Raw genomic sequence first — 9,861 nt, 5'->3', positions numbered from 1 at the left:
GAAACCATGATGTGAAAGAAATCATCTAAGACATCCAAACCTTTCACTTGCTACAGCAGTGCAATTTGAGACGATGAAGGTAAACCCTCAAGAAGAACAAATGGTGTCTCATCGTTCAACATCAAAAACATGTCCTCCGAATATCAAAGCAGTATTATGAGGTTTTCTTGAAATTAATATTATTTAATAGAATTTCTAACAAAGTAACAAGTTATTTAAAAGGTCATCCAATCACATCAATTATTATCCTTCGGAGTGAGAGAAACACCAGCCATGGCTGCTGAATTTTTCAATAAATCATGTAAAGTTGGTTCATATTTTCCGACCTTGTACATTTGTATCAAATCCGAATACTCTTTTAATGATGTAATATATTGTTCATAGAGTTGAGCCTTTCTATACATTTCCGTATTCGTTTTATTCTCTCTAAATTGTGTTTGAAAATATTTCAATGATTCCGTACTGCCTGTTAATTCTCTTGTCGTTCTCAAAATACGATAAATATTGCGATAAGTTTTCAAAACAGTGTCTCGGGATAGCGATGATGACATTTTTTTTGAAATTTTTGAAAAATAATTACTAGTTGGTTGTTATTAAGGTAATGTCAGAGAATTGAGTATTTGAAATTAACTCTGTCAATAATCGTTCAATTTCCTTATTCACTTCTCGAATGAAGAAGGCATTATCACTCCATGCAGAGGAGCATACTTTCCATCCTTTTGTGGCAATGGAACGATATTTATCAAAGCATGCAAGTCGAGTAATGACTTGTATGCTGTCAGAATGACCATGGTGGATATCAAAAAATGATTCTTCTTCTTCATCTTCAGAATTGGCACCTTCATCGTCATCACTCATGGAACTTGTCAAAGAAAAATCTCCCAGAACTCCATAATAATTGCTACCAGCACCGTAGATATCCCCACGATGAGTCACAAAATACGCAAAATCTGAGCCACACTCAATAGAAGTGACAAAAGTATTCAATGAATCAAAAAATGTAATTCTCGTTGGTGAGGTATAGGTAAATTCATCAGTATTCACCACGCTAGAGCTTGTGGAAAATCCAAAATATCCACAAATATATACATGTCCAGAAAGGGTTAAAAACATGGTGAAATTTTCACCACACTTGATAGAAACAATTTCACAATCTGTGAAGGTTGGAATTCGTGACAGCCCTGGAACCAGCTCTGTGCTACCAATACCACATTGCCCAAGTAAATTGTTTCCTGCAGCATACATGGTACCATCCTTCTTTTTGAAAATGGTATGAGAGCCACCGCAATGCACACTCTTGACTCCAGTGAGAGGTAATTGCCATGGAACATACACTTCATCCTTGTAGACTCCAAGCTTGCCCTGTAATGTGTGTGCACATATGACGCAAAGAATTACAACATAATGAAACATTATTGTTGATAGGGTGGTCATTCATCGAATTATTCATAATTCCACAACACTTACATAGTCATTGTCACCACAGCAAAAAATCTTTCCAAGATTGGTAATAAAGAATGAGCAATTCACTCCACACACGACATTCTCGACAATATCTCCATTGTTCACATTCACTCGAACTAATTGTTCTGTGAATTTCTTTTTTGGAAGCCCGAGTTGATATTTCATATTCGAACCCATGCCATAGAGCCTCTTTTTAGTCAGCACAAAGAAGTGTCGATTACCTAGAGCCACTTGTTGAATGCAATCATCTTCATCTTTCCATAGAAATGGAACTGCAGTTGGATTCAAGAGTGGCGGAAATAATTCTTCTTGTTGGTGTTGTTTCTTCTTGTCATTTGACTTTTTCTTTTGTTTCTTTTGCTTGGATTTCATTTCTCCTCCACAAACATAAAAATGTTTTCGGAAATTGGTCAAAAAGACCGTGTATCCTCGTTCATCGTTACTTAGTGTGTGAATGGATTCCACACGTTCATAACCTTCCTTGACACCACACGATCGTAAAATTGGATTTAAATATTTTGGATACGAAATGGCATGTGCATTTTGCGAAGTAAAGCCAAGATTATTGGTTTCATTTCTTCCCAATGCAAGAACAATGTTTTTTGTAAAGACTTTCCTTGTAACAGTTTGAGCTTCACCCAATAATGCCGAGTTATTGTAATAGGTTGTATAATAATCGGAGGTTGTTGCATCATCTTCATCTGTTACTAAACGAGAAGCCTTCAACACACCACATTTCAACTGAGAGTAGTTGGATCCCAATGATGATGATGATGGTGCTGAATATAATTGTGTTGTGTTTTCAGTAGTTGTTGAGAATGACTTGTCCATATTGTTATGATCATGATTCATGCTATTTATATTCGTGTTGTTTGAGATACCGATGACCGATCCTCCAGAGGCATCGACAGGATGCTTGGCGTGGTGTTGTTGCAGCATTATTTTTTTTCAGAATTTCAACATCAATTTCTGAATCGACGATTTTCTAGATTTCACTCGTGTCCAATTCGAAATTGATCAATCTTGGTCCCTTAATGCAAAAATAGAACTTTAGCAACACTTCTTGAGGGGCATGTTTGCTTCATGAATCATTCCTGGTTCCACATACATAACATTTCACATAGCATGGCTTTTTTGGTTTTGCAATTCCAATCACTGAATAATCTGGCTCTTCCAATGGTGTGGCCAATCGAAGAGGAGGGATGGATTGACGTACATGCTCACTTGACCCCTCATTCGACGAGAATCCTCTTCTTGAACCTCCAAATAAGCTCAACATACATCCCACAATACATTTACTCTGAATGGTTGCAATTTTAGCTCCAAGACACACATGTTTACCTGCAGAGAAGGCATGAAATCCCTGATTGAAAGAATGTAGTGTTGGTATACTCTCTTCTCTAAAAGTCTCTTGTTTTTCTCCACTTTTCATATCAGCAGCAGCAGAACTACTTGTCATGAATCGTTCTGGAATGAACTCGTATGGATTTGGAAATATCTTGCTGCAATGATGATAATGATAAGGTGAGAGAGCGAGAAAATGATTGGCTCCCATTGGAAGTTGATAGTAGCATTCTGTCAGATCAGAGTCGTCCTCATTCTTGGTTGTATGTGGTTGTGATTGCTTCTTGATCAAGTGTGATTGGAGAGTGAGAGGTTTCATGACCTTTCTCAATACGAGTGGACCTGTAAATCTTCGAAGTGTTTCTTTCACACAACTTTCAGCATATTCAGCCTGACGTGCATAATGCAATACAAATTCCTTATTGAAAAAACTTGATGGAAGATCGAATGCAACACAGTCAGTGCTTGTGCTCGATATTTTCGTGTAAATGTGGTGAATCTCGTTCATGTATTTCACATGACAGTGTTCATGGTTCAATACAGAGAGAAGAGTATAGGCCGATGATTTACAAACGGTGGATCCAGCATAAATCATCACGAAGAGCTTGGCACACATGGATTGAAAGCTCTCGGAATGCTTTTGGAAGATTTCATTCCAGGAGGGTGTTTGGCCATTCGTTGAGACTTGTGAGCACGCTCTTAATTCTGTTGAAAGAATTTTCAAAACGTCCAACCTCTCATTGGAATTCTCCTCTCCATCATCAATTTCCTCTGTGTGTTGCTCTCGTTGGTGATTCTTTTGTTGTTCTTCTTGATCATCTCGTGCAATTAAAATATCACGAATTAATGTTGTAAAGTCAAGAAATGCCTTTCGTCCTGCTCTCACGTTGGGAAATAGTACTTGAAATGCAGATGGAAGAGAGAGAGCAATTCCCTCGAGACCATCATTCATTTTGGGAAATAGTTGCAAGAGTCTTTCACGAAATTCTTCAATAGTTCCCAATTCTTTGGCTACAATGGATGACGCATTAATAAGCAGCACTAGCTCAGTAAATAATTGCATGGGATCGAATTGGAAAGATCGATGATGTGATTGCTCATGGACCCATTGAATGTCCTTCTTTTTTGATAAATTCTCTACATTGAAAAATCGTTGTAATTGAAAAGAAATAATTTCTACATAATCTTCCAACTTGGGAATAATTTTGTGTTGCATCATTTTCAATTTCTTCATGGATTTTCCAGAAAAAGTTTCCATTTCAATAACGTTAAATGGAAGAATGGTTTGAAAAAAGTCGTTAAAGACATTGTAAAAACTAATATCTTCTTCGGAGGTGTTGTAAAAGAATTGAGGAAAGTTTGGAATAGCCTCCATCGATGAAATCATGGTAATGTACTTGTTTGCAAGCTTGAGTGTGAAGAGACCTTCACGATGAACATGTGATTGCTCGTACTGTACACGATCCAGAAATGAAATGGGATCTTGGAGGTAATCCAGAGCACATCCAAGAAACGGAATTTTGGAGGAAATGATGGGTGGAGTTTTTAATAACATTATTTTGCCATGATGATTGGTTTTTGATGAAACCATAGAGGGATTTTTCCGTTTCGTTTTTAAAAAGAAGATGATGGTCATGACTATTAAACCAATGATAATCACAGTGAGTGCAGTTGAAACATCCACACCTAGTAACAAGTGGTCAATCATTTTTTTTTGGAATTCGGAATGAAATAATTCACACAGTATAATTTCAAATAAATAAGACTTGTCTTGCATGAATATTTATTGGTGCATGGTGATATTCACATGTGATTGTTGAAGATGAGTACATGAATTAGTGTTGATGGTGATGATGAATTGGACGGAGTTTTGGTTCTTCATCTTCGAGAGAAAGCTCCCAGTCGTGGTGAGGAATCAAAGCTGGACGAAGTGAAATAGTGACACAAGTAATGTTTTCCTTTTGACATTCAGAGTACAAGTGTGATTCAACATCGGTAGAGACGGCAGAAGTACACTCGTCCAAAATTGCATACGCAGGCTTATGATACAACAATCGAGCCACAGCCAATCTTTGTTGCTCTCCCAATGAAAGAATATCATCCCAGTTCTTTTCCTTGTCCCATCCTTCTCTGTCGGCAATATAGGCAATTCTAACTCTACGAAGGAAGTCTTTCAATTGATCATTTGTGAATTGTTTAGATTTTTCACTGTTTGGATCATCTGGATAGATAATTTGTTCTCTCAAAGTACCATAAATATTGTATGGTTTTTGAGGAATGTAATAAATATCTGAGGTTTTGGTACTCTCGGCACCACCTGGTTTTTGGATTTTACCCGAGTCGGCATACCACAATCCGGCCAAGACTCTGAAAATAGAGCTCTATTGGGTGTTACAGAATGTCATACAAGCGAAAAGGAGCATTCACCAATTACATCATTTCACCCACATGAATGTGCGAGTATCACCAGAAAACAATTAAAAAATATGAATCAAATTACAGTACGATTTACAAATCAATCTACTTACCTTACCAGTACCGTTTGGACCAGTAATGAGGACATTGTTTCGTTTCTCAGGTGTGGTCTTTAACACCTCAAATGAAAGATTCTTCACCAAGGTATGTCCATCTGGGGTCGATAAGTGAACCTTATCAAATTTGATAGTCTCGCCCGCAACCATAGTGTTAATCTTCTTTTCCTTATCGACTTTTTCAATGCTGTCAATTGTTTCTAACAAGTGACAAATGTTGGCGGCGTAACCTGATGTTTCTGACAAACGTGTGTGCAAGTGAATAATTTCACCAACAGCTGTGAATTCGTGTGACACGACTGCGGCCAAATATCTCAATACTCTGGCCAATTCAGTTTGATCAGCACTCTTTAACATTCCAAAGAATACAGGATACATGGCAATGAGCCAACTCACTGCTTGTGGGAAGTTGAAAACAAAGAAGTCATTAAAGAATCCGAACAACCATTTGGCTCTAATGAGCAAACGCTTGTGGTTGAACAAATTCCAGAACGCCTCATCTGAAACATTTCTTTCCAATTGGTCACCAGCATAGAATGCAATGGACTCACCATTAGTGGCTGTTCTGTAGTGAGTATGTCTGAATTTACTTTCCAAGTCTTGCAATTTTGAGGTAAGTGTACCAAATGGTGGTCTCAAAATAGCCATTGCAATAAATGAGAAGGTCATGTATCCCAAAACTACCAAAGGTCCACCAACACCAACAATATTCACAAATTGATAAGTGTACACAATGACGTCAGCAATTGGTTTTACCAAGTTGGCATACAAGCCACAAATACCTTCACAGAATTTGTCAACATCTTGTGTGATGGTTTGGTCACTATGAGTAAAAGAGATGACGAGATAATTTTGAAACTCGAAGTCAATATTTCAAAATACTTACGGATCATTGAGTCCAGTATTCAAGTTTGCAGTCTTGTAATACATCATATTTCTCAAATATTTGCTGTGAATATATTTGGTGAGAGAAATTCTCCATTCCAACTGAAGTTTGTTAATGAGGAACTTTAAACTTGGAGCCAACAATGCAGAGGTAAAAGACAACAATGAAGTGTAACCCAGAATGGCCATGAAACTTCTGAAATCAAAATTCATGAGAGCACCCGACAATTCACCTGATAAGCTACTCAACCAGTTACTCACAAATGTTCTCATAATGACTACAACGGTCACTGCAATTAATTGTAAGAATTCCTTTGACCTGTCAGTGTTGTTAACGATGAGTAATGAATCATTGGCGATCAGCAGTAGTCATGCATTTTAAAATTGGTTGCGCGACAATGATGCAAAATGTATGGCAGTTTACAATTCATTTCATTGGTTGATCCAATTAGTGGAAATATTGTTATATGAATATCACTCCATGTTTGTATGATTAACGTTGACACTTACTTGATTGAAGGAACGACAATGGAAATGAGCAATTTCAATCTATTCAAGAATTGCATGTCAATATTGGCCTTGATTGATTTTCTTCCTTTCGAGTCCTTATCTATTTGCTTGTTGAGATTTCTCTTAAACTTCCAATATTTTGCCAAACCAATAAGACCAGCAATACCCAAAATGCTGCTAATTGATGCATACTTGATGTTCCTAGCATTCAAATGCTTGCCGCTGATGGCTTGGAATAATTCAGTGATACCGAACATGGTATCCTTGAGAGCTTCCGTTAGAGTTGGTTTGCTGTGCAAAGTTACCATTTTCTCTATGAAGGATATTGTCAATATAAATTAATGATTTGTATTTGATGAAAACCGATGATGTATTTGTACAAAATAATATGACCGGTCCGTCCGCAACAACAAAATCTAGAATAATAATTTGTACAACAAGAACTCTAGAGTCCGTTGATTCTAATGAAGAGATGAAAAATGAAGCCCGACAAAGACGAAAAAAACCACGTGGTATTGATGTTTGTTGTTGTGGATCAAATTTTTTAAAATGTCCCAACAAGTCGACTTTGGGCAGCGGCTTTTTTTTTTGATGAATTTATTTTCCAATTCTCCCTTTAAGTCCTGCTGAATTCAACAACAAGATATTCAAACCCAGCGAGAATTAGGATGACCATTCAGTTTCTGTATGTATTGAATATGAGATGTCATTCAAAGTTCACCACCAGATGGTCAGTATTGCTTTTTCAAAGAGCAAGACCTCGCAGGTTCTAATAATTTCTGAAGAAAAATGAAAACGAACAACAAAGTCAAGTTGTTAGGACTTGGTTTGTTGATGACATCTCTTGCAGTGTCATTCTTTTTATTTCATCAAAAGAGATTATTTTCATCTTTGAATCATTCTTTTCCAACATTGAAGAGAGAATTTCAGAATTTCGGAACAACCAATTGCATGATGCCATTGAATGTTACTGAAAATGATTTTCAAATGTCAGCGTTGCCTTCCGATGACGAATTGACAGAGCTCTCCAATGGCCTCCCTGTTCTATTTCAATCATTTGTAAATGTGGACGAGAGTGTGAAACAATTTATGAACAACAAGCAGCATGAGGACATTACACGAGATGAAATGTTAAATTATTTCGAAATTGGAAGAATTTGGAAAAGTAATGAACACTCAACAATCAATGACCAAGAAATTGGAGAACAAAGAATATCAAGTTGTGTCAAAAAAGTAGCAGACACTCCATTCCGTTCATTAGTCATTCCTACGAATTATCTTGTGAAAAATTATGAGCAAGTGAAAACAATTCTTTCGACAACAACGATGAATCATCATGCCAACGACAACCACCCTCATCATTCATACATTTTACGACACAAAGATATAAATTCCTTCTGGGACAATGATTATTCAACAATTTTGGAAAACAAAGCCAGGAAAATGGTTGGAGACTCGTGTTGGAATTCGAAATTGGTGTTCTTTTCACCAATGTGGCAAATATTTCATTCGGGAGGTCCTCAAAAAGTTGGTGTGACACTCATGTCAGCTCTCAAATTCATTCGAAAGCCTTTCAAATTTATTTACAACATATCAGATCCAGAATTGTTGCAAGCAGATGTCATTTATTCGTACAATCCATACAAGAATGCTGAAATTGTTCCCAAAATTCTGCAAGCTCTTGAGAAAAAAAAAGCTAATCCAAATCTTCACATGATCGTTGGACCTGTGGTGGCTTTGGATATTGTTCAAAATCAATATAGCAAATTGGGTAATCGTTTGACTTTTATTACCGCCTCTCATTGGGTCAAAAGTGAATGGTATGGACCTCAATTACCCAACTCGACTCGAATTGAGGTTCTCCCGACAGCAATCAATACGAAATTATGGTCACCTAACTTTGCTCCACCTCGAGACACACGTTTGAAAAATGCTGCCACAACTCCTCAACTTGGTGCATTGTTTCCATTGAAAAAAGATGTCCTCTTGTACTTGAAAAATTGTCCATTCGATACGAATCATGTAAGATCCCTCCTGAAACAATCCTTAAGAAATTCTTCTTCCCTATTGAAAACAGAATTTTCCTTAATGAATGACAAGCATGACCTTTTCACAGCACCAGACATTTATGAAATTTCCTATGAACACAAATATTCTGAGGAATACTTTTGGAATTTGCTTCGAAACAAAATTCGATTTGCTGTGGTGTGTACTGCCTCAGAAACTCAAGGTATTGCCTTACAAGAAATCATGTCCATGAATATTCCTTTATTGGTGTTATGGAAACCAAACAAATTGGTATTCGATTCCAATTCTCCTTCGAATTCTCAACACGATCAAGACACTAATAAGAAGAATGAAGAAGAACCCAAACCAGCACCCATTTCAGTGCCTTATTTTGTCGAAGGTGTCACTGGAATGATTTGTACAGACTTGTCAAAATTTTCACACATGCTCCAACACTTATTTATTCCAAAATTGGTGAGACACATGTTTCAACCTCGAAAAGTCATGGTCGATTGGTTCAATTATTTTGATCTTGCTGTTGAATTTTTAAAAATCACATGTAGTAGAAATTCCCAACCTGATGCAGCATCCATGAACTCACAGACCACACGATTTGAAACCTTTTCAAATTATTTAAATATGGTAAGAAATATTCAACACGATTTTAACAACATGGAAATGCAGAGGGTGGGAGAAACATGAGGTAGTAATTGTTGTTTCCGACCAAGGAAATGCATATATTTCATTCGAAATGTTTCAAAGAAATTGATGAAGATGACATTCGCCCTTCCCAAATGCAAAATTTGACACCCATTAATTTATATTTTAATGCCAACCAGAAGGACTGCGGTGCTGCCAATTCTGTCAACGACGGAAGATGAAACCATCAGCCAAATGTCAAGCAGTGTGTGTTGTCTCAAAAAAATCCGCAACTTGTGAAACCACATCACCGTTCACTCAAGTTCATTATTGGTTGTTGAGAACCACAACATCAAGTGTTTGAACAGGGCTATATTTTCCATATTGTTGCCGATTACTAAAGACAAATTCATTGAAACACAGTCATCATCATCATCATCATCAATAACAACACAATTACTCGATCCGCCATATACGGATT

The 9,861-nt window shown here is 37.0% G+C and overlaps 5 protein-coding genes across 5 annotated transcripts; 1 reads left to right on the top strand and 4 right to left on the bottom strand.

Annotated features, from left to right (window-relative positions):
* Positions 1–236: 236 nt before the first annotated feature.
* Positions 237–551, bottom strand: C9374_001080 (uncharacterized protein; the record flags this gene model as incomplete). The annotated part of the gene is made up of 1 exon (XM_044686384.1): positions 237–551. The coding sequence occupies one exon, from the start codon at positions 549–551 to the stop codon at positions 237–239; it is 315 nt and encodes a 104-aa protein (XP_044552222.1).
* A 28-nt stretch (positions 552–579) lies between these two features.
* C9374_001079 (uncharacterized protein) lies at positions 580–2,403 on the bottom strand (the record flags this gene model as incomplete). The annotated part of the gene is made up of 2 exons (XM_044686372.1): positions 580–1,362; positions 1,468–2,403. 2 exons carry the CDS (start codon positions 2,401–2,403, stop codon positions 580–582), a joined length of 1,719 nt encoding a protein of 572 aa, XP_044552221.1.
* A 142-nt stretch (positions 2,404–2,545) lies between these two features.
* C9374_001078 (uncharacterized protein) lies at positions 2,546–4,516 on the bottom strand (the record flags this gene model as incomplete). The annotated part of the gene is made up of 1 exon (XM_044686361.1): positions 2,546–4,516. One exon carries the CDS (start codon positions 4,514–4,516, stop codon positions 2,546–2,548), a length of 1,971 nt encoding a protein of 656 aa, XP_044552220.1.
* A 127-nt stretch (positions 4,517–4,643) lies between these two features.
* Positions 4,644–7,042, bottom strand: C9374_001077 (uncharacterized protein; the record flags this gene model as incomplete). Its single annotated transcript, XM_044686350.1, has 4 exons — positions 4,644–5,189; positions 5,337–6,162; positions 6,226–6,543; positions 6,735–7,042. 4 exons carry the CDS (start codon positions 7,040–7,042, stop codon positions 4,644–4,646), a joined length of 1,998 nt encoding a protein of 665 aa, XP_044552219.1.
* Positions 7,043–7,523: 481 nt separating this feature from the next.
* Positions 7,524–9,443, top strand: C9374_001076 (uncharacterized protein; the record flags this gene model as incomplete). Its single annotated transcript, XM_044686339.1, has 1 exon — positions 7,524–9,443. The coding sequence occupies one exon, from the start codon at positions 7,524–7,526 to the stop codon at positions 9,441–9,443; it is 1,920 nt and encodes a 639-aa protein (XP_044552218.1).
* Between the last annotated feature and the right edge of the window lie 418 nt (positions 9,444–9,861).

The sequence above is a fragment of the Naegleria lovaniensis genome (genome assembly GCF_003324165.1).
Source record: "Naegleria lovaniensis strain ATCC 30569 chromosome Unknown tig011, whole genome shotgun sequence".
NCBI lineage: Eukaryota > Heterolobosea > Eutetramitea > Acrasida > Naegleriidae > Naegleria > Naegleria lovaniensis.
Note: the sequence above shows the minus strand (reverse complement) of the source record. Positions and strands in the feature narration are given on the sequence as shown.